Below are 23,866 nucleotides of genomic sequence, written 5' to 3' on the forward strand. Positions count from 1 at the left end.
CTTATATTCGGGGAAACAGGGTATTATATGCCTAGAAACCCCAAGCCAAGAATATTATTATAAATAATATGTCAGAAGAAGTTTTAGCAAAACCAGCCTGGGACTGGGAGGGTTGGTAATATCTTTACTGAGGAGATTTCTCAATAAAGTAGGGTGTGTGTTGCTGGCTTGTTTTCCTTTGAAATACAACTTTTATTTCTTGACCAGTTGCTATTTTGCTATATTTCTCTTTTAACTGTGTACCTTTTAGCGTTATTTATTTATTTGTTTGTTTGTTTGCTTATTCAATTTCTATACCGCCCGATCCCCGAAGGGCTCCAGGCAGTGAACAACACAATTCAAATAACATTAAGCAGGAGCAAATCATACACAATACACAAATACATAGGCTCCATCCCATTAATAATCAATAAAACATCCTAAAAACTCATATAAAACAGCGGATAATTAATTAATTAATTAATTAATTAATTAATTAAGAAGAAGAAGAAGAAGAAGAAGAAGAAGAAGAAGAAGAAGAAGAAGAAGAAGAGTTTGGATTTATATCCCCCCTTTCTCTCCTGCAGGAGACTCAAAGGGGCTGACAATCTCCTTGCCCTTCCCCCTCACAACACACACCCTGTGAGGTGGGTGGGGCTGAGAGAGCTCCGAGAAGCTGTGACTAGCCCAAGGTCACCCAGCTGGCGTGTGTGGGAGTGCACAGGCTAATCTGAATTCCCCAGATAAGCCTCCACAGCTCAGGCGGCAGAGCTGGGAATCAAACCTCCAGATTAGATACATGAGCTCTTAACCTCCTACGCCACTGCTGCTCCAGAAAGAGGCGTCCAGAAAACCCCAATTAAAACCTACCCCAAGAAGGGGGACGGCGGGCCCCTCAATATGAGGGGACCCTGATGTAACAGCGCCAGGGCAAAGAGCAGTGAGGGGTTAAAGATATTTAAAATGGTAGGATGACTTGAATTTTCTGAGGCAAGAGCCAATGAGGAGAAAAGACCATTGAATGTTCTCTCTAGCATGTAGTCACTGGTTCAATCGGCTGCCTGAAGGGGGGTGAGGCGTCGTTGTTCAGTGTTCCCCGTGCTGCAGGACCCACCGTCTTCAGCATCTCCAGTTGAAAGAATATCACATGGCAAGTCCTAACAAAGACCTTTCTCTTCTGGGACCCTGGAGAGCTGCTGCCAGTCGCCGTCCGAGGGTGGAACTCATTCTGGGCGAAGCCCAATAATCACACCACACAATTTTAGCTGAGGTAAACCAATTGGCCATTCTTTATTAATCAAGCAGAAGCGTGAGGTCCAGCATGGGTCTTGAACTGATCATATAAACATCACTAAGAAGCTCCCGTGGGCGGATGCCCCGTACTTCGCTTCGCTCCACTGTGGGGGCTCTGCCGGGCGGACGCTCCTGGCAAGAGGTGCTTTCCAGGCACCCTGTTGGTAGGGAAGTAGCCCCTTACCTCTGTCTGCCATTCCCGAGGGGAAGGGGTAGCTCGCTAGCTCCCTTCCCCTGGCCCTTCCAGATCAATACCCATGTGCCAAAAACGCTGATGGCTATGACAAGGTAGCATGCATTCACAAGCCAGGCAGTGGTGGGATCCAAAAATTTTAGTAACAGGTTCCCTCGCCAGCCCCCCCTCAGCAAAGGGGGCAGAGGTGTACTTAGGCAAACCTGAGCTCTGGGCAAAACCTGAGTTGGGGCCTTTCCCCACTCGCCCCTATCCCCCTTATGCCGCGCGCACCGACTCTTCAGAGGATCTGATGTTGATGAAGATGCCAGCCACAGATGCAGGCGAAACGTCAGCGAGAGAATGCTGCTAGAACACGGCCATACAGCCCGGAAACCACACAGCACCCCAGTGATTCCGGCCTAAATCCAGCTCTACAAACAGCAATGACAGGACTTCTTAGCTAAAGATAGATTGTATTCTTGGCTACAGACTCTGCCTGCGAATACGGAAGGAGGCCCAAATATGAAATCACCCCTACATTGCAAAACTGTATTTTGGTGTTGGGGTGTTTCCCACAAGAGATGATTCTACCAATTGAATTAATCAGATTTCGGGGCCCAAGTCTCCAGCCACGACGCAGTTGCCATAGCTACCCTAGTGACTCCAAATGGAATGTTCACCTCAGACAAATGGCTTTAGTGTCCTTTGGTTCTGTACATGTATGGTATGCTGTAGGAGTGCAACAAGTCGGGTGCAACAAGAAGTCACAGTGAGGTCACTAGTACTGTAAGGTACTCAATAATTCGGGGTGTGGGACACGGCGAAGCAGCCCTGCCCAGAAACAACAACAATTATAATACCTTAGTCATTCACTGGTTCAGCAAATGTTTTATCTTCATCCCCATTCTCAGGGCTCCCCCAACCCCATTACTCCCCCCCCCCCCGCATCACTGATAAGATCCTCCAGTTGCTACGCAAGGGACACCCTTCTAGCATCTCCCCAACATACCAAGCCTTAAGGTCTCTCCAGTTCTGTGTCAGCCTTCCCAAATCTGGGCCATGATGGGTGTGTTTGGAACAACAACCCGTCCTCCACCCACTGTCACTGTGATGGCCCTGAGTTTTGACAGTGGATTGTCAGTTACAGGAACAGTATATAGGAGTGTGCCGTGATTAATCGCCCGTTTTTGTCCTGACAGGTTGGCTGCAGACATTTCTCCCAGCTTCCAAGGAGGCGTCTTTTTCTGCTTCCCGCTTGCTGCCGTTGCTGCTCCGTGGATATTTGACACTATGGCTGCTGCAACCTGGCTCTTCGCAGTGGCCTTCTTCCAAATGGGTAAGACATTACGGACGGTGGAGTTCAGTTAGATCTGGCTGGCGGCGACTCTGTGCCTGTAATTGTTACCCGTGCGTTGTCAGCCTCCAAGGCTGCAGTTTCTTAAAACCTTGTTTTATCTCAATAGTGGCATGAGAGTTGTTGGAAGAAGCCTACGGCTCTAATTAAACGTGCATGAAAATGTGTGCCAAGAAATCCTGACTGTCCACTTCATTGCTGTGTGGGGAAAGGGGGTGATTTTGAGTGGAGAAGCAGTGGGGAGTGGAAGAAGGCCTGCTTTACACAGACACCAGCACGGGCGACCAAGCACTCACAAGCAAGCAGTGAAAGGGTGTGAGTGCAGGCATCAGAGGAGATGGAGAAGTTGGCAGCCAATAGCAGTGGGCACTGCTGGAATCCATGGACTCTGCAGTATCCCACCTCAGGGAATATTGTTGATCCAATTGGGACTCCCAGACAGTGTGAATGTAACACCTGCATGAAACCTGTTAACCCCTCTGGAAGGGGTAAGAGACTTGAAAGGAAGACGAAGACGAAGACGAAGACGAAGACGAAGACGAAGACGAAGACGAAGAAGAAGAAGAAGAAGAAGAAGAAGAAGAAGAAGAAGAAGAAGAAGAAGAAGAGGAGGAGGAGGAGGAGGAGGAGGAGGAGGAGGAGGAGTTTGGATTTATATCTCCCCTTTCTCTCCTGCAGGAGACTCAAAGGGGCTCACAATCTCCTTGCCCTTCCCCCCTCACAACAAACACCCTGTGAGGTAGGTGGGGCTGAGAGAGCTCCGAAGAGCTGTGACCAGCCCAAGGTCGCCCAGCTGGCATGTGTGGGAGTGCACAGGCTAATCTGAATTCCCCAGATAAGCCTCCACAGCTCAGGCGGCAGGTTCCTCCAGATTAGATACACGAGCTCTTAACCTCCTACACCACTGCTGCTCAGGAGTTGCGAGGGGGGGGAACTGGAAAGGGGGGTAACTGGAGGGGGGAACTAGAAAGAGGAGAGTGGACCCCTTCCCCACCAATTGTTCCTCATCCTCCCCTCCCCCGAGCAGTGTTTTTAGCCCATTGCTTTTCAGTTTTTATGCACTGTTTCTTTAGAGGTGGAGAATAGCAGATTGGAGGTGCAGGAAGGGAAGGGAAAAGCGAGATGAAAGTTGGCTGCCGCTGGCGGGCAGCAGTTTTTAATCACCCTCAAGAGGCAGAAGATGTCCGCATATTTAATTAGCTTTTACATGTGTACTATGCTGCAGGGCAAATTTGTTTTCTGCTTCAGGGCTCCACAGCTCCTGGGATGCAGGGGAAAGGGTAAACAGGGGGGTTCAAAGCAAAATATTTCACTGTATGGAGCATCCTCCCCGCTGTCTGTACTCTGCACCCAAAAGAATCCAGATGTTGGGATGAAATTAAGATACGGGCAGCCCAATCCAGAATGGGGGGGCTGGACCCCTCTCTGGAGCTGGCGCAGCCCTGTGCTGGCATGGGCACCCACCCCGCCAGTGCAAGGGGCAAATGCATTGATGGAGAGGCAATTTACCTGGCCAATCCAGGAAGCCACTGCTTGCCCCTAAGCCCACTAGCACAAGAAGCTGCACCAGCATCCAAGAGAGCATGTCATGGTTGGGCTGGAGGTGGAGCCAAACTTACTCCCCTGCCCAGCAGTCATGTTGTGGTGTATCCCCATGATCCCCTAGGGGGGATTCTCTCAAGGGTTTCTTTCCCATTTGGGGGGGGGGGGGCTTCCTGCTCTGCAGGAAAGCCCTTTGGAGAGGGGAGGGTGGTGCCACAGTAGTACCAGCCCTGCCTGCCAGCACATTCTAGTTTTGTCAAAGGCTTTCACGGCCGGAAGCACTGGGGTGCTGTGTGGTTTCCGGGCTGTATGGCCGTGTTCTAGCAGCATTCTCTTCAGAGGATCCTGTGAAGATACCAGCCACAGATGCAGGCGGAACGTCAGGAAAGAATGCTGCTAGAACACGGCCATACAGCCCCCCACATTCTAGTTGGCTCATATTGTGTGCCTCATTCTGAACCTGATATTTGTGTAATTTAAAAAGGGGCTCCCCCCCCCCAAACACACACAGGAGCACATTGCTAGAATATAGCAGGCTGACAGTTTTGAAGCATTGCAATAGCACATCCATCCTTCAGAGGGAGACTGAGTATTTTGAATAATAACTCTTACCACTTACATTTTATTTATTTATTTATTTATTTATTTATTTATTTATTATTTAGACTTTTATACCGCCCTATCCCCGAGGGTGGTGTACAACATAGAATCTCTGTACAGATATAAATATAATTAAAACCTTTAAAAAACAGCAGTAAAAATAACAAGAGGCGTTCGACAAACCCTAATTTTAAATCCTCCCCAGGAGGGAGGGAGGGAACGGCGAGTCCCATTTGGTGGGAAAAGCCTAGGTATTGAGGGCTAAAGGGGGGGCACCTTCAGTGGCTGGTCCCTCCAAATAATACTGCCCATCACTGACATAATACTGTCAGTGATGGGCAGCTCAATCCGGGGGCAGGGATTGGCTCCTGGATCTGGCATGGTGCCATGCCAGGCATTTGCCCATCCCGCCAGCATAGCTGGCACTTACACCAGCAGGTAGGGTGAACAGGGAGGCAGACAGGCCCCAGGCTCCAGGGCACCCAACCCAGAAGTGCCTCAGAACTGCACCTGCCTAAACCTGGCCACCAGCACAGTGGGGGCGGAAAAGGGACATTCCCAGTATGCAGCTAACCTTAGTTGGAGCCACTTAGCCAACCTTAGCTGGAGCCATTTAGCCAACTTTAGTTGGACCCACTTAGGTCGAATCCCCACTTGAAATTTGCACGCAGATCCAAACCTGTTCGTGGTGAAACCGTGTCCTCTTCATCGGAGTTTCTCCCTCCCCATTGCAGCTAGCACACAGCAGACACACCCGGTTGCAGAACTCTTAGCAATCCCCACTACCAGGCGAGCTCACTTCGCCTGTCTCCCCTGATGGGGTGGGACCTTCTCCCACTGCGGAAACGTACATTGTAGGGGCACGATAAAAAAAACCAGCGTGTAAAAGTTTAACGTTTAACTGCTTAACTGTGCAAACAGTTAATCATCACCTGTGTAAACCATTAACGATTCAAAGTTACACGTTTGACTGTTTAACGTTTGCGTCCCCTTCTGCTGGCTGATCGCAAAAGCGGAAATGAAACCAAGGAAAGACTGCATGCGCATTGCAGCGCTGATTGGTTGCCTGAATTTCACGTCACACTCCAGGGCAGGAAACGAGTCAGGGGTTCAACCCTCATCCCTCCCCTCGGATCAGCCCTGAACCGTGTTAATGGGGTCTATGCCACTTGCAACCAGGTCCTGCCAGGAAAGCGGATTAACGGAAAGAACGAGCAACAGAAATGGAATCTGCCACGCAAGCAATGGGGAGGTCGTCCCTCAAACCTGGTTAGTTTGTGTTCTGAAACCTGGCTAAGACGATAGTGGGGATTCGACCTTAGTTTACACTTGACTTTCTGCCTGGGAATGCCCCCAGCACAGGTGTTGGACTTACGCCCCTGCAACATTTGCCGCAATGCAGGCTTTTTAGGTGGCCGGGGATTTTATTCTTTCCACTCCCTCCCTGCGCCACCTGGATCCCCTCTGGAGGTGAAGCAGCAGTGAAGTCACAACTGGCCATCGCAACCGTCTGGATTGGGATGTGCATCACTTCCTATGTACGATCTTACTGTAACCATTACCTGACCGAGATACGCCAGGACAGCCCGATTTTATCTGATATTAGAAGCTAAGCAGAGTCGGACCCAGACTCCCAAGAAGACCAGGGTTGCTAGCAGAGCTAGGCAATGGCAAACTACCTCTTGCTTTGAAAACCCTAAAGGGTTGCCATAAGTCAGTTGGGTCTTGACAGAAAAAAAAATCTTTGCAGCAGCCCTATAAGATGGGCCAGTATTACATTACAAACTGCCATAAGGCTGAGCAAAAGTGACTCGCTTACCTGGACAACCCAGGGCAAAACTGACAGTAGTGCAAATAACAGCTTGCCTGTTGGATCCGCCTTCTCCCCCAACCTGCAGATCAGTTTATTGCCATGGTGGCGAATCTTTGGCACTCCAGATGTTATGGACTACAATTCCCATCAGCCCCTGCCAGCATGGCCAATTGGCGATTGGCAACAGGCGATACCTCGCTAGTGTTTGCTGGAAAATTGGTGCAGAGCTACCTGAAATTAGCTGAAAAAATAGTGGATTCCGCACAGAACAATTTAAAATCTTGCAAATGTTTTAAAAGGAACCATTTTAGATTTTCACTCCAGCACAGTGTGGGAAAATAAAGCATTTCCGGCAAAAATGGTCCTTTTTCATCCCTTCAAGCTCTCCCTTCTGTTTTGTTGCACCTGCCATTTTGGGCCACCTTAACGGAGGGAGGGGGAGTGGCGGCATGCAAGGGGAGGGTTAAGCAGATAATATTTACCTGATGACATCGTTTCGCTCTATGTTATGAAAAGCTGCAGCTGCTAGTTTCCACGCATTAACAGTGCAGTCTTCGGCCAATCTCCATACATTCACAGTGTAGGCTTCAGTATCCTGTCGACCTCTACTCAATGAGATTTACAGCCAGGAAAAGAGATGTGTACAATTCTGCTACAAGTCTCTACCAAAGGGGCAGGACTTCTTTTTCCCAGACTGGTTGCCAACTTTAACTAGGGTAGAAACACAGTGTGGCAATACAAGACTTGGGAACACAAGGGTGGTATGTTTACTATAGCGTGTGAGGAATGCTTGTTGACTGACAAACGTGGCGAGTGTTGAGACAAGGACCCCAGAGAAGTTTCTATGGGAACAAACAGTAAGAGAGCATCATCCCGACCAATACTTCTTCAAAGATGTCGCAACATTGTGCTCCGCTCCTACTGCTCCCTTAGGGAGTGGTAGATACTTTAGGAATGACTCCCTAGGCAAGCCTTGGAGAAACAGGCAATGCAAATAGTTACTCTGAAAGGGTGCTCTCAAACCAGCCTACAAAAAGCTCCACAGTCTGCGGAAGATTAACTAAATGCCACCCCAGGGAATGGCCACGGCTCAGTGGTAGGACAGGCAGAAGGACCCAAGTTCAGTACGTGGCATCTCCTATTTAAAAAGGATCAGGGAGTGGGGAGATGAAATATTTTAATCTGCACCCTGGACAGCTGCCACTACTTGAGTGGACATTATTGACCTCAACGGACTAACGGTCTGATTTCATTTAAGGCAGATTCATGCGTTTAATTGTTTTGTGCCGCTCCACTTGCAGGCTGGTCTGTCTCTAAAACAGGCAGGTTTAATGAATACTAAGGTTATCTTACTAGAGTGTGCTGTGATTTAACAGCTATAGATTTTTTTAATTTGCAGATCGTATTGTTCCCTTGTGCCTCGTTTCCTTATAATATCTACATTCCCATCCCATCCCCCTTATGTCCCCGTATCTTTTCGTGTTCCCAGTTCTCTTCTGCTCGTAGATTCTTTTAGACATATATTTACAGTTAAAATATATTCTATACTTTTAATTGTAAGTTTCTTACTTACCTTGTGCTGGTCTGTGACCATAATAAAGACTGAGGGATGGATCATGTGTTCATTTGTGTCAAGATTCATCCCTCAAATTTGTGTTTTTTGAAGGTGTGGGTAAAGTAATGGAATGGGTGCTATTTTCCGAACCTTAAATGACTCTAAGGGCGATTCCGCACACGAGTAAAATAGGTTCGACCCAGTTCCCTGAGAAGGGTACTGACCTAGGTCGAAGCCATTGTTGTTCCCCCCTGCAACCAGCTTGATCCCAGCTCGGAGGGCGGAATCATCCTGTGCCTCTTCGCCGCTCCGTTCCGATTGGCTACTGTTCTACGGCCATGTTCCGTCTATCCCCACGCACGTTATAAAAAAACTGCCACAGGAATGGAGGGACGAAGGTGGCGTTTTTTGATTGGCCAGCTGTACGCATGCCCGAAACACTCAGCTGTGATTGGCTGAATGGGGGACTCCTGGCACCAGAGATTCCGCACTTTACTGGAATTGAGCTGAGTTCGAGCGTGGTTCTCTGAAAAAATAGTAGTTCCCAACTGGAGTCGGAAATTTGACCGTTACATGGGGCGAAGCTGGTACAAAACCACGTCGATCCCAGTGGTTGTGCGGAGCACTTAGGTCGAACGCAGCTTGAACTTAGGTCGATAACACAAGTGCGGAATTGACCTAAGGAACTCCTGCTTGCCCCACAGGAAAACAGGGTGTTGACAGGGCCCATGGGTATTGGTGCTCTACATGTTACTTTTCCCAGCTGGAAATATATTGGATGCTCAGGACTGTTTCAGATGGGGAAAATGGCACAGATTGCCCTTCCCCCGCTATGGAGTCATCAAATCCCGGTTGCATACACTTGAGGTCATGAAGGAAGGGACTTCATCTTCAATAGCATGCCTGGCCGTTGGGTAGGGTTAAGGGTTCAGGAAATTCCTGGTGATTTGGGGGCAGAGTTTGGGGAGGAGTGGGAGCTCAGTGAGGATGCCATAAATCATAGGTGTCAAACTCAGGCCCTCCAGGTGTTCATGGACTACGATTCCCATCAGCCCATGCCACCAGGGCCAATTGGCCATGCTAGCTGGGGCTGCTGGGAATTTTAGTCCATGAACATCCGGAGGTCCTGAGATTGACACCTATGCATAAATCCTGTCCTCCAGAGGGCGTTTCCCCACTTACCTGGGTGAGTGGTTGCTGCGCGCTACTCCCAGAGTGCGTCATTTCTGGCGCACTCCCGGGCTTCCCCATGACCCCACGCAGAGTCATCAAAAGGCACCGTTTGGAGGAGCGCCAGGAATGACACGCGCTGAGGGGGCGCGACAGCGGCAGCGTCAGGGCGGCTGCATTGTCGCTGCCCCTGTAGTGGGGAGTGCCGGAGGACCCCGCGCCACTTGCGGAGAGTAGCGCGCAGCAGCAGGTAAGTGGGGAAACGACCAGAGTTTCCATTTGTTCTGAGGAACCGATCCGTGTAGACTGGAGATCAGTTATGATTCCAGATCTCCAGGCTTCACCTGGAAGTTGGCAGCCCTAGCAGGATGATACAACACCCCCCCCCCAATTTATCTTGTTTTAGGCCTGAAGCTTGGCCCTCTTTGTGGCAGAAAGCAAGTGGAGTGTCTGCTCCTTCATGCTTGCAGAGACCAACTTCCCCCCGCCCGATGCAAGACATTCATTCATTTTTCTCCCTAACAGGAACCTGAAACAGCTTACAACAGTGGTGGCGAACCTATGGCACGGGTGCCAGAGGTGGCACTCAGAGCCCTTTCTATGGGCACGCGTGCACAGAGTCCATCATGTGGAGGGGCAGAAAATCACCCCCCTACACACACACACATAGGCTGGCCTGAGCACGATCCTTTACCAGGGAGTAAGCTCAGTTGCTAGCAACAGGGCTTGCTTCTGAGTAAACTCGCCTAGGGTCATGATTCACCCATTTGAAGCATTGCACAGTTGCTTCACCAAGCTTACTCCTGAGTAATGTGCGCCTCGGAGCCAACCGGTTTTTCTAAACTAAAACCTCAGTATTCAGGTGGGTTTTGGGTTGCAATTTGGGCACTCGGTCTCGAAAAGGTTCGCCATCACTGGCTTACAACATAATTCTGTCCTCCCATTTTTATTATCACAACCTTGAGAGATAGGTTAAACTGAGGAGAGCGATTGGCCCAAGGTTATTCTGCGATTGAGTTTCTGTGGCAGGGAGTGGATTTGAACCGCAGACTCCTAGATCCCCCTCCGACCACCGCCCAATATCCTACACTGGCTGATACAGCCTTCCCCCACTCCCTCTTCTTTGCCGCACTTCGACACCATTTAAAAAGAACATTGATTCAAAATAGCAATCTTTTGCGTTCCTGCAGCACCACTTGGCTTCCGAGTTAGCTAAGCGCACACAAGTACATGTGTGTCTACACTCACACGTATGTTTGCACAGCTATGGTTGCGGGGCTCCCACCTTAGCAGGGAGCGAGCTTTAAAAAATAAAGCACTTTGAAAGAAGGTTAGTTAAATTCAAGCATGACAAGATGCCAAGGAACAGCGGTGAGAAAAGAACTGGCAGGCTTCACGGGTGCTGAGTGATGTTTTGATTATTATTTTAAATATGTCTGCCCTGCCTTACCTCCCCCCAAAAAATGCCCGGAGCTGTTTTAACATGAGATATGCACATATAAAAGCGGCAAAGCATTCTGCACACACAAATCTTCGTCCTGCCAGTAGAAAGTGCCGGCAATTCCATCATAATTCCAGGGGATTTTTTTAAAAAAAAGCTTTCTGAAATAGGACAGAAGAATGGGATCAGAAGAAAAGACCACCTACTCCAGCATCCTGTTTGCCACAGTGGCCAGACTAAGGGGCTTTCCCCACTACAGAAGGGAGCTAAGGTCGATTTGGTTCCCTTCCAGGCACAGCAACTGAGTTGGCCCCCTGGAACTGAGCTAAGTGGGCGGGATCATCTTGGTGCCTGTTTCGCTCCTCGATCGTGATTGGCGCTTGTGTTACAGCAAGAAACAGGAGCGTTCTTCTTTTTTTACAGTTTTTACAGTTTACAGGTTACAGTTACATGCGCTTTCTGCCTGCCACGACTTTCCCGTTCTGCGCATGCCACGAAAGTGGCTCGTGATTGGTTGAACAGATGAGGTGTCATTTCTATGCTTCCCCCACTTCGAAGCTTCGAAGCTTTATCGACCTTGTTCCAGCAGAAAAGTGTAGTTCATAACTGCGACAAGGATGTCGCAGTTCGGGGCGGGGGAGGGAACTGAGACAAAACAATGTTGAGCTCAGTGGCAGTGGGGATTCACTGAGGCAAACCTCAACATTGGATGCTCAAGCGCTCAACATTAAAAAGGTGGCAGAACAGCTTTTAAACTGATCCCTGGGGGAAAGCCGACAGGAGCTGAGGTGACTTCGGTTCGGAATACAGAGTCCATGGGGATGCAGACAGAGAAGGAGGTTTTTTTAAATCAACCACATACAAGTGAAGAGCACAGCAATGTGATAAGTGATAGTGTCTACAAAAGGCTAGAGGGCAAAACACATAAATCCCAGGTTAGGGACAGAGACAGAGTATACAAGTGTCTCTATGCTAATAGTAGAAGCATTCGACCTAAAATGGGGGAGCTGGAGTACAGAGTTTTGAAGGAGGACATTGATATAGTGGGCATCACAGAGACATGGTGGAATGAGGAGAACCAGTGGGATGCTGTTATCCCAGGTTACAGGCTCTACAGGAAGGATAGGACAGGGCGTATTGGGAGCCCTCTACATCAAAGAGAGCATAGTGTCACATAAAATAGACAATGCAGGGGGAGCTGATTCCCCTACAGAAGCACTGTGGATATCAATACCAGGGGTGAAGCATAGTTTAACATTAGGAATATATTATCGTCCCCCTGACCAAAGCGCACAAGAGGATTCTGAGATGGAAAAGAAATTAGAGAGGCCAACAAAAGCAAAAATGTCGTGGTAATGGGCGATTTTAACTATCCCCATATAAACTGGAAAAATGCATGTTCAGGTCATAGTAAGGAGAGAACATTCCTGGATATGCTAAATGACTGTGGCTTAGAGCAGATGGTTGTAGAACCAACCAGGGGAGATGTGATCCTAGATCTAATTCTATGTGGGACCCAGGACCTGGTGCGGGAAGTCAGTGTTGTTGAGCCGATAGGGAACAGCGACCACAATGCTGTCAGATTCAGTATCTCAGCATGCAAACAAGTGACAACTACTAATGTAGTTACATTTGCCTTCAGAAAGGGAAATTTCTCAAAGATGAGGGGGATAGTGCGCAGGAAGCTGAAAGGGAAAATCAAGAGAGTCAAAAATGTCCAAGATGCTTGGAGGTTATTTAAAACACAGTCACAAAAGCTCTGCTGGAATGTGTTCCGCAGGTTAGGAAAGGCAGCTACCAGTCCAAAAGAAAGCCACCATGGTTAACAAGGGACGTTGAGGAAATTATTAGGAAAAAAAAGATGTCTTTTAGAAATGGAAGTCCAACTTAACTGATAAAGAATACCAGAGAGAACACAAATGGTGGCAAAAGAGAAGCAAGTTAGCTGTAAGGGAGGCAAAAAAGGATTATGAGGAACACATGGCTGTGAACATCAAAACCAGCAACAAACAGTTCTTCAAGTACATCAAAAGCAGGAAGCCAGCAAGGGAAGCGGTAGGGGTTCAAGTAGGATGACAAAGGAACAAAGGGTGTGCTAAAAGATGACAGGAGATTGCAGAAAAGCTGAATGAATTCTTTGCATCTGTCTTCACCCAAGAGGAGGTGAGGAAAATTCCTGCACCTGAACCAAGCTTCTTAGGAGGCGAATCCGAGGAACTAACAAAGATAGTGGTAGACAAGGAAGAAGTTCTGGCAGCCATTGATAAACTAAATGATACCAAATCCCCTGGCCCAGATTGCATTCACCCAAGAGTTCTTAAAGAGCTCAAGCATGAAATTGCTGATCTTCTCACTTTAATATGCAACTTATCCTTGAAATCAGGCTCCATCCCTGAAGACTGGAAGATGGCCAATGTCACACCAATCTTTAAGAAAGGATCTAGGGGACCCGGGAAATTACAGGCCAGTCAGTTTGACATCTGTTCCTGGTAAATTAGTAGAATCTATCATAAAGGATAAAATTATAAAACATGTAGAAAAGCAAGACCTGCTGAGAAAGAGTCGGCATGGCTTTGTAGAGGCAAATCCTGTCTTACAAACTTACTAGAGTTCTTTGAGGATGTAAACAGGCATGTGGATAAGGGGGAACCAGTGGACATTGTCTACTGGATTTCCAAAAGGCTTTTGACAAAGTTCCTCACCAGAGACTATTGAGAAAACTCAGCAATGAAGGAATAAGAGGGGAAGTCCTCCTATGGATTAAAAACTGGTTGAGAAACAGGAAGCAAAGAGTGGGTGTAAATGGGAAATTCTCACAATGGAGAGATGTAGGGAGTGGTGTCCCCCAAGGATCCGTATTGGGACCAGTGCTCTTTAACCTATTCATAAATGACCTGGAAGTAGGGGTGGGTAGCATGGTGGCCAAGTTTGCAGATGATACCAAATTATGTAGGGTGGTGAGAACCACAAAGGATTGCGAGGAGCCCAAGCGGACCTTGATAAATTAGGTGAGTGGGCTAAGAAATGGCAAATGCAGTTCAATGTAGCAAAATGCAAAGTGATGCACATAGGGGCAAAAAATCCAAACTTCACATACATGCTACAGGGGTCAGTGCTATCAGTCACAGACCAGGAAAGGGATTTGGGCGTCTTAGTTGATAGTTCCATGGGAATGTCAACTCAATGTATGGCAGCTGTGAAAAAGGCAAACTCTATGCTGGGGATAATTAGGAAAGGAATTGAGAATAAAACTGCAAAGATTGTCATGCCCTTATATAAAGCTGTGGTGCGACCGCACTTGGAGTACTGTGTTCAGTTCTGGTCGCCACATCTCAAAAAAGATATTGAAGAGATAGAAAAAGTGCAGAGAAGGGCAACGAGGATGATTGAGGGACTGGAGCACCTTCCTTATGAGGAAAGGCTGCGGCTGTTAGGACTCTTTAGTTTGGAGAGGAGACGTCTGAGGAGGGATATGATTGAAGTCTATAAAATTATGCATGGGGTAGAAAATGTTGACAGAGAGAAATTTTTCTCTCTTTCTCACAATACCAGAACCAGGGGGCATTCATTGAAAATGCTGGGGGGAAGAATTAGGACTAATAAAGGAAACACTTCTTCACGAACGTGTGATTGGTGTTTGGAATATGCCACAGGAGGTGGTGATGGCCACTAACCTGGATAGCTTTAAAAGGGGCTTGGACAGATTTATGGAGGAGAAGTCGATTTATGGCTACCAATCTTGATCCTCTTTGATCTGAGATTGCAAATGCCTTAACAGTCCAGGTGCTCGGGAGCAACAGCCACAGAAGGCCATTGCTTTCACATCCTACATGTGAACTCCCAAAGGCACCTGGTGGGCCACTGCGAGTAGCAGAGAGCTGGACTAGATGGACTCTGGTCTGATCCAGCTGGCTTGTTCTTATGTTCTTATGTTCTTAAACCTAGGTAGAAACCAGTTCAACTCTGTCAGAGGGGAAAGCCCCTAATTAAGAGTTATTAACCTCAGAGTTCTCCCAGATTTACATGTGATCTCCAGACAGCAGAGATCAGTTTCGCTGGAGAAAATGGCTCCTTAGAAGGGTTTACTGTATGCAGTGGAGGGATCCAAAAATTTTACTAACAGGTTCCGATGGTGGTGGGATTCAAACAGTGGCGCCGCCGCACACACGCACCTCCAGTCCCTATTGGGCAGGGAGGTTGCTTTAGTAACCCCTTCTCGGCACTCATAAAAAATTAGTAACCACTTCTAGAGAAGTGGTGAGAACTGGTTGGATCCCACCTCTGACTGCATGGCATTATTGGTCGAATCCCCACTACCGTCTTAGCCAGGTTTCAGAACACAAACTAACCAGGTTTGAGGGACAACTTCCCCGGTCAAATCCCCACTACTGTCTTAGCCAGGTTTCAGAACACAAACTAACCAGGTTTGAGGGACGACCTCCCCGGTCGAATCCCCACTACCATCTTAGCCAGGTTTCAGAACACAAACTAACCAGGTTTGAGGGACGACCTCCCCGGTCGAATCCCCACTACCGTCTTAGCCAGGTTTCAGAACACAAACTAACCAGGTTTGAGGGGCGACCTCCCCGGTCGAATCCCCACTACCGTCTTAGCCAGGTTTCAGAACACAAACGACCTCAAACCTGGTTAGTTTGTGTTCTGAAACCTGGCTAAGACGGTAGTGGGGATTCGACCATTATGGCACTGAAGTCCCTGGACTGAGTGATGGCTGACATGTGGCCCCTCCCCAGCCATTGGCAGAAGATGAGGGGGTTGGGTTGCCAGCTCCAAGTTGGGAAACACCTAGAGATTTGGGGATGAAGCCTGGGGAGGGCAGGGAGGGCAGTGGGGTGAAATGCCACAGTCCACCTTTCAAAGTATCCGTTTCCTTCAGGAGAACTGATCGTGATCTGGAGATGAATTGTAACTTTGGGGGATCCTCAGGTCCCACCTGGGGTCTGGTTCCCCGACTTCTGTCTCCAAACCCTGCTCTCCCCAGGCTGTACCCCAAAATCAGCACAAAAATTCCTGACCCAGAGCTGGAAATCCTACCCCCAGTGGAATATCTGAGGTATGGCATGCACGGCACATGCCTTGAGTGACACTTGAGGGTGAGCACAATCCCTGCCATGCAATCCATGTGCCTCACCTACCCAGTGGTGGGATCCAAACATTTTAGTAACAGGTTCCCATGGTGGTGGGATTCAAACAGTGGCGTAGCGCCAATGGGGCTGGGCAGGGCATGACGGGGGCGTGGCCGGGCATTCTGGGGGCGGGGCTGTGGCAAGGATGCAGCCACTGCACCGGTCCTTGGGCGGGAAACGAATGCACGCAGGCGCAGGCTGCCACGCACGCCGGTGCACCTCCTGCTAGACTGCTTCAAGTTCTGCACGCTACTGCTGAGGAGCGGAGGAGGGGCGTAACTGAGGCAAAAATCATGTGGCAAAATCACCAATTAGTAACCCCCTCTCGGGGTTACTGAACCAGCAACAAGGCACCTAGACAGCCAGCAGGAGGACCAACCCCTGGGCCAATCTACTTAAGCGGGGTGCTGAGGGTTACGCCAATGCCACAAATGCTATTTTCCACAGATAAGCCCCTGCTTAGCACCACTCCGCATATCTCTAGGGATTCCCAAGCCAGAACTGACCACTCTGGCTCAGGCAGCCAGTGAACTATCTCTCTTCCTAATGGAAAGGACAGGTTCCCCTTTTGTTCTGATGAAATCATATTGCGTGGATGGGGGGGGAGGGGAGTTTATAACAAGCAGGTGCAGATAAAGTAGCTCCTTTTCCCTAAGTCAGTGGTGGCGAACCTCAGAGCCCTCTCTGTGGGAACGCGCACAAAGAGTTTGTCATGTGGGAGGGGTGGAAAATCACACACACACACACACACACACATCTAGGCTGGCCTGGGCCGCTGGGCATGATGTGTAGATAACTCTGTTAAGTGCTGTTAAACCCCACTGATTTTCATGGGAAGAACTAAAGCACAATCCTTTACCTGGGAGTAAGCTCGGTTGCTGGCAATGGGGCTTGCTTCTGAGTAAACCCTCCTAGGGTCATTCACCCATTCGAAGCGTTGCATGGTTGCTTCAAAGCAAAGACACCGACTACCACCAAGCTTACTCCCGAGTAATGTGTGCCTTGGACCCAACCGTTTTTTCTAAATTAAAACCTCAGTATTGGCACTTTGTGATAAATTTTTGGGTTTTGGGTTGCAGTTTGGGCACTCGGCCTCGAAAAGGTTCACCATCACTGCCCTAAGTTGAGCCTATTTTCTGATGCTTTGATGGGCCAGTCCAGCTGTGGACTTCATTAACTGGCATCTCTGGGCTCACTCTGTGCTTCTGTTTATCCACCTCAGCCCTTTGCCAGGATGTGGAAAAGAAGAGCCTCCAGTGTTATTATTGCGGCTACGAACAAGCATGCGGGAAGACCTCAGTGCAGTGCCAAGAAGGAGAGAGATGTAGCACCATGTCGGGGAACTCAGGTAAGTTCCAGCGCACACAGACTCAACCCTTCGGCTAAGTAAATACCTCAGTCCCATCAATCGTCATGGCCATTCTGGCCCTAACTCTGCTTGTTCTTTTTATTTGCAGATTACAAAGTACACGACCCCATCTTCGGAAAGGGCTGTGTCTCAGCTGCAAAGTGCGGCCATCGTGACAGAATCTCACTGGGGCACAACCCGTACCGTGTTACCTACACCTGCTGCAACACTGATCTCTGCAACGATTGGGTCTCTGGGTCAGACAACAGGGTCATCACTTCAGTGGGCCACATTTCCGTACCTACCCACCTCCCTTGGCTCTTTGCAGCCGTCCTCCTGGCCGCTCTATCTGCCCTCTTATCCTGAGGACTAGAATCTGGCTGTTCCCTGAAGCAGGTGGCCACCAGCCAAGACTGAGCTCTGCCACGCACACAACTATGGCTAAGAGATCCTGTTGCCATATAGCAGGGCCAAATTAATAGCAGAGTTCTAAACAGAGTTATGCCTTTCTAGATGCTCTGAGGTCAGATAGAAGCGGATGGGCTTAGAAAGGTGGAACTCTGTTTATGACTGCATTGTGAGACATGTTTCAGGGGGTAGCTATACTGGTCTACAGTAAAACAGTTAGATTTGAGTCCAGACATCTTAGGGCTTTTTCGCACACACGGTTTGTTCTTGAATTAAGGCAATCCGCATCGACATCCTGACCTTTTTGTTGCTGTTTCGTCGCTCGAGATCATTCACACATCACCAGGTTGTTGTGGATGTTCTTGTTGCTTCAGAATCCCCTTGGTTTTGCTTTGCCCTGGAATGCAGTACAAACGAGAGTTCCGATCGGCTGTTGTGCCATCCAAGGGCATGTTCCGTGTGACGCTTGGCCCCCGTCATCACGAGCTAACGAGCTAACGAGTCAGTGTGATTTCACTATCTCAGTGTACCACTGCGTTGAGAACTCGCTATCTCGAGATATCGGGGCGGCGTTGGAAACAATGCACTGCATGAGCGACCGCGAGGAGGGGCGGGAGGAAAGTGAGACGGAAACGAAACAGTGAAATGTGCACGTGCAACTGGCAAGCTCTACAGCATCCTGATTGGTTGGAGGAAATCGCATCACACAGTGGCGTGATCCCTCGCAGTCGCTTGCTCCAGTTGCGTTTTGCACCTAGGCACCAGATTGTGGGGGGAATCCGTTTTATCCAAGAAAGTTGCACAATTATCGAGCGACAGGAAAAATGTGAGACAAAGGCTGAAATGAGCAACAGATTAGGGGTTGGGCCACATTATGGCTCAAGTGTGTGCGAAAAAAAGGTAGAAACTGTGACGACCTCATATATTAAATCAAGAACAAACCGTGTGTGCGAAAAAGCCCTTAGAGAGCCGCGCAAATTTCAAGGTATAAGTCTGAGACAGTCAAAGCTGCCTCCCTGTATGACAGTGGGAGGTTTGACTTATACTCTGAAATTCTTGTTGGTCTCTGGGGTTCTACGAGATTCAAATCTAATGGTAAGACATGCCGAGGTTCTAAGGGATGCCAAGTTTAAGTAGCTTCAGAGCGTTGACTTTGGCCATGACAGCAAGCTGGTTTGGTTACGTTCTGGTTTGCAATTGATCAAATCCTTCCCTTGCCTTTGTAGACAAACCCGACACTTTTAAAAGTTAATCTGTTTCTTACAAAAAGAAAACAAATTAGGCTGGAGAAAGGGGCAGAATTCACACAGGAGTTGCGGACATGGCTCTCAGAAAGACTCCTGGCCTGCCGTAATTCCCAGTTGGAATTTCACATCAGTTCTGAATTTGCAGTAGATACAGATATGCAGATGTCAAGTTGCAACTGGCTTACAGCAACCCCAGCAGGGGGTTTTCAAGGCAAATGAGAAGCAGAGGTGGTTTGTCAATGCCTTTCCTCTGCAGAGTCTTCCTTGGTGGTCTCCCATCCAACCACCAGCCCTGCTTAGCTTCCAAGATCTGGCAAGGTATACCCCACCTCCTTCTTTCTGAATTCTCAGAACATGGTCTTATCCAAGCTACTATTTTTTAGTTAACAACCCTCATAGTTTCTTGCAGCCGTACTGGCAGAAGGCTGTTGTCTGAGATCTTTTTATCTGGAGAGGCCCGGCCACTGGGCTTTCATCTCTCAAAAGGTGCCTGAACCAGCCACCTTCTGAACCTAAAGTACGTGGTCTAGCCCTGAGCCACGGGCCCTCCCCTAAATGACTGTAACAGAACCTTCTTCGTAAGCTTTAGATAAATTGTTTTTGTATATATCTCCATGGAACCAACCTGTTCGTTACTGAAACAGGAAGGCCTCCTTGGGAGGCTGTTCTGTACATACAAACTGAAACCTCTTGATGATACCTTGCAGCAATTCACCCAAAGTCACCCACAGCGCAGTCCCCTGCATACTTTTTAGCCTCCTGGCTTCAATGGGCCTAGAACAGAGGTGGGATCCAGCAGGTTCTCACCAGTTCCCGAGAGTGGGTTACTAATTATTTGTGTGTGCCGAGAGGGGGTTACTAATTGGGTCTGCTTTTCCATTAGAAATTCCACTAGGTCCAAAAATCATGAAGTCCTGTTTTTTCCTATGTGGCTGGTTAGCGAAGGTAGAAAACGGGATAATTCTCCCTGTTGGGCTGTTTTCAAAACATGTTTTAGAAATATGGTAAAGTTCCTGGTTTAAGGAAAGTATCCTTCTTTTGATTTCTAGAAACAAAATTAAGTATTTGAAAGTATTAAGGATTTGACAGGCTGTCAATTAGAGGAGAAGTAGTTGTTTCTGTTGGCAGTAGACGATAGGACTTGCTATAATGAGTTTAAATTATGGACAGAAAGATACCAGCTGGAAATTAGGAACTTGTTTTTTACAGTAAGAGTTTTTTACAGTAACAGAGAAATTATGAATGCCCCGCCCCCGGAATGCCCGGCCACGCCCCCGTCATGCCCCGCCCAGCCCCATTGGCACTACGCCACTCTTTGAATCCCACCACCATGGGAACCTGTTACTAAAATGTTTGGATCCCACCACTGGCCTAGAAGGGTGTAATTTAAGGTTGCCAACCTCCAGGTGAATCCTGTAAATCTCTGGAATGGCAACTGATCCTCAGATGACAGTGATCCATTCCACTGGAGAAAATGGCAGCTTTGCAGGGTAGACTCAGTAGTGTTATACCTGCTGAAGCCTTTCCCTTCTCAAAATTCTGCCCTCCCCAGTCTCCATCCCCAAATTACAAGGAATTTCCCAACCTAGAGCTGCTCAGGATTGTACTGCTAGTGAGGGTCACAGCTGAGAGGCAATTTGAACCCAGGTTTTGATATGGCCAAGTCCAGTAAGCGGACCACCACATTCCCTGCCAGTGGTTTTACCTGCTCTTACTTTATGGTGACCAGACATCCCGCTTTTGGTGGGACAGTCCTGCCTTAAAACAATTTGTCCCGCATCCTGTGGGTTTTTTGAACTGTCCCGATTTTTGGAAGGCTGCCACACTGCCTTCTGGGGCACGCCCCTGAAGGCAGTGCAGCAGCCTCCCGCACATGCGACCGCAGGAGCGCACTGCCTTCTGGGGCGCTCCTGGAAACGGGAGCGCCCCAGAAGGCAGTGTGCTCACACGGCCGGCCGGCTGGCCAGCCGGGTCCCGGTTTACAAAGGTGACAATCTGGTCACCTTATCTTACTTGTGTGCTTTCAACAGCAGCTTGATCTGTAAGCATTAGATGACATTGCTTACCTCTTTGCCACAAAAAGATTTCACTCCTGATTTCTGCAATCCATTTAAGGGCACAGCAACAGGCTGCTTTCTGATCAGTTGGCAATCCGACATACGCTATCAGACGTGTCCTTGAACTGGGGGGTGGGGGCGGATTTCTTGGGACTGATATTAAAATCCCTCCATTCATCTTCCAAACTTCATACAGTCCTTCTAATATGCTGTAAATATTATTTAATGTAGAGAAATAGTTAGTGCGCTGATACCACAAGTACATCTATTTCTGTTTACTTTTCTATGATTGTCAATTAAAATGTTACGAGCTTATTCAAGTCATTTTTTTTTTACTGGAATATTCCAGGACTACGGATGAGTCCACCAAACATGACACTGTTGACAGAGGGTGGTGAAATAAATGTCAATAAAGGCAGTAACAAGTGACTTCACTGTGGCACAGTCGGAACATATGAATCCGCTTCATGTTCTGTCTAAATACTGTCTGCTGTGATTAGCAACAGCTCTCCGGGGCTTCTGGCGGAGAAGGGCGTTCTTCTGCCCGAGATCCTTTAACTAAAAAAGCCAGCAGCTGAATCTGCAACGTATATCCTGGACCACTAGGCAAGACCACTCTCCCCTGACTTTGTATGATCCCCTGATCTCCTTGGAACTTTCAATTAGCTTCGTTTTATTATGGTTGCAAAAGGGTGCTCGATCTGCTAGCAGCCTCTCAGATCCAGAGAATCTGTGATAGATTTGCCACCACCCAGAGAAAATTAACCGTGGTGGAACTGCCGCCGCCAGGACAAAAATTAACTGTAGGATTTCCAGCTAAATTCTCAATAACTTGGGAGGAAGAGCTTTAGACTTTCAATATAATGGCTCTAAATTGTTTCCTTATCCTCATAGGCAGTGGTGGGATCCAGCAGGTCCGTACCACTTCGGCAGAACCGGTTGTTAAAATGGTGCTTGTAAACAACCAGTTGTTAAAATATTTAAATCCCACCACTGCTCATAGGGTAATACTACAGCCCTATTTATGCCACTGCTCATAGGGTAATACTACAGCCCTATTTACGCCACTGCTCACAGGGAAATACTACAGCCCTATTTACGCCACTGCTCATAGGGTAATACTACAGCCCTATTTACACCACTGCTCATAGGGTAATACTACAGCCCTATTTACACCACTGCTCACAGGGTAATACTACAGCCCTATTTACGCCACTGCTCATAGGGTAATACTACAGCCCTATTTACGCCACTGCTCATAGGGTAATACTACAGCCCAATGAGGCAAATTAAACATTGGGTTGCAACACAGCTTAAGTGGTACCCTAAGTCTGTGCAAATTCACACAAGTATGTTATTTCCTTTGCCAGATTCACATTTAAATTAAACTTCAGACCTGGTTTAGATAAGCAATAGAATGAGTTAGTGGAAGAGTGCTCCCTAATATGATACTTATTGCGATGGTGGTGAAATGCCTTACTCCCCAGGTTTAGTTCCAAATTCTCAACCCAAATGAGATAATTTTTAGATTACAGAGATTTAGACTCCTAGTGAGGGATAGGTGGCCGCCTCAGATGTTGAGGGGATTACAGTTCCCATCATCCCCTGCCAGCATCGTGGTGGCAGGGGATGATGGGAACTGTAGTCCATAACATCTGGAGGGGCGCGAGTTTGACACCTGTGCTGTAAAGGCACAGACGCTTTGGTGGATTCCACACAGCATATGTATAACAGGTTGCCATCATTACAAAGGAACCCGTTTTCCTTTTTCCCATTCACAGGTGTGCCCTTCACCTGTTCAGGCAGCGATTGGAGCCCATGGAAACAATCTGAGTTGCTTTCACGTCTTCTAATGGAGACACTTCTCTCTCTCTCTCTTCTTTTAATTTCCTGCAACACATCTGCAGTTATGCAGGTGTAACCTCTAACTGTGGGTCCTGTGGGGCAGAACTTGGAAGGAGTTGCACAGAACTAAATTTAAAACAAAACAGTTTACTTCCTTAACAAATAACACTTTTAACATTAACACTTAACATTAACAATTTCAAGTCCTTATATTTACAATCTACTGATAATGCCAAGTCCAATTCTTCCTGCTGGTGGTTGGCTTATGAAGACTTCAGAGGCTTGGTGAACGGGATCCAAGATGATGAAGGTCCCCAAAAGAACTCCCATCAACTACATACATAGCAAAAATAAACAACTACCTTCCCAGTAGTTCCCAACAACATTGCAGTTACCTTAACAAGGTGTTAAGGGCTTATACAAATCAAAGGTCCAAGTCTGGTAGCCTTGTCTCCTCCAAACTACATGAGCTCTGCAGCCTCCTCCTGCTTTCGGTCTCCACCCCTTTCTGGGTCAACCCATTCTGAGCATGGGGGTTACGCAGGCACACAGAAATGAACCCCCGCAATCATGCTGATTGTCCCACCATACGATCAACAGCACCTGCGTAGCTGCGCATGTGCAACATACAAAATAAAATGGCCGGGCAATAATGCAGTGCGTTGCTGTAGATCAGTCATACTCGCTGCCACAGGGAGAAATGTGCTTGGGGGACTTTGTCCCGTGTCCTGCACTTAGAGAATCTGCCCCCAACCTGCTGGGCAACTTGCACAGAATGCCAGGCAGGTGGATTCTCCCTGACAGCGGACAGTGCAGAACTTAAGGTGAGCGTGTGGAAGGGAGGAGGAAGAAAGCATCTCCCGCCTGTTGTGTTTATGCAGGAGTGCCTCCAACC

The 23,866-nt window shown here is 48.1% G+C and overlaps 1 protein-coding gene across 1 annotated transcript; it reads left to right on the forward strand.

Moving 5' to 3' along the window:
* Nucleotides 1–2,618: 2,618 nt before the first annotated feature.
* Nucleotides 2,619–18,396, forward strand: LOC125429954 (sperm acrosome membrane-associated protein 4-like). The gene is made up of 3 exons (XM_048491569.1): nucleotides 2,619–2,783; nucleotides 17,289–17,414; nucleotides 17,524–18,396. The coding sequence occupies exons 1-3, from the start codon at nucleotides 2,738–2,740 to the stop codon at nucleotides 17,778–17,780; spliced, it is 429 nt and encodes a 142-aa protein (XP_048347526.1). The 5' UTR covers nucleotides 2,619–2,737; the 3' UTR covers nucleotides 17,781–18,396.
* Nucleotides 18,397–23,866: the final 5,470 nt, after the last annotated feature.

The sequence above is a fragment of the Sphaerodactylus townsendi genome, linkage group LG03 (assembly GCF_021028975.2).
Source record: "Sphaerodactylus townsendi isolate TG3544 linkage group LG03, MPM_Stown_v2.3, whole genome shotgun sequence".
In the NCBI taxonomy this organism is placed as follows: Eukaryota; Metazoa; Chordata; class Lepidosauria; order Squamata; family Sphaerodactylidae; genus Sphaerodactylus; species Sphaerodactylus townsendi.

Coding starts and splice junctions, on each gene's coding strand:
- LOC125429954 (XM_048491569.1), top strand. CDS start 2,738: ATGGCTGCTGCAACCTGGCTCTTCGCAGTGGCCTTCTTCCAAATGG. Junction 2,784..17,288: donor AGTGGCCTTCTTCCAAATGG/GTAAGACATTAC, acceptor TATCCACCTCAG/CCCTTTGCCAGGATGTGGAA. Junction 17,415..17,523: donor CACCATGTCGGGGAACTCAG/GTAAGTTCCAGC, acceptor TTTTATTTGCAG/ATTACAAAGTACACGACCCC.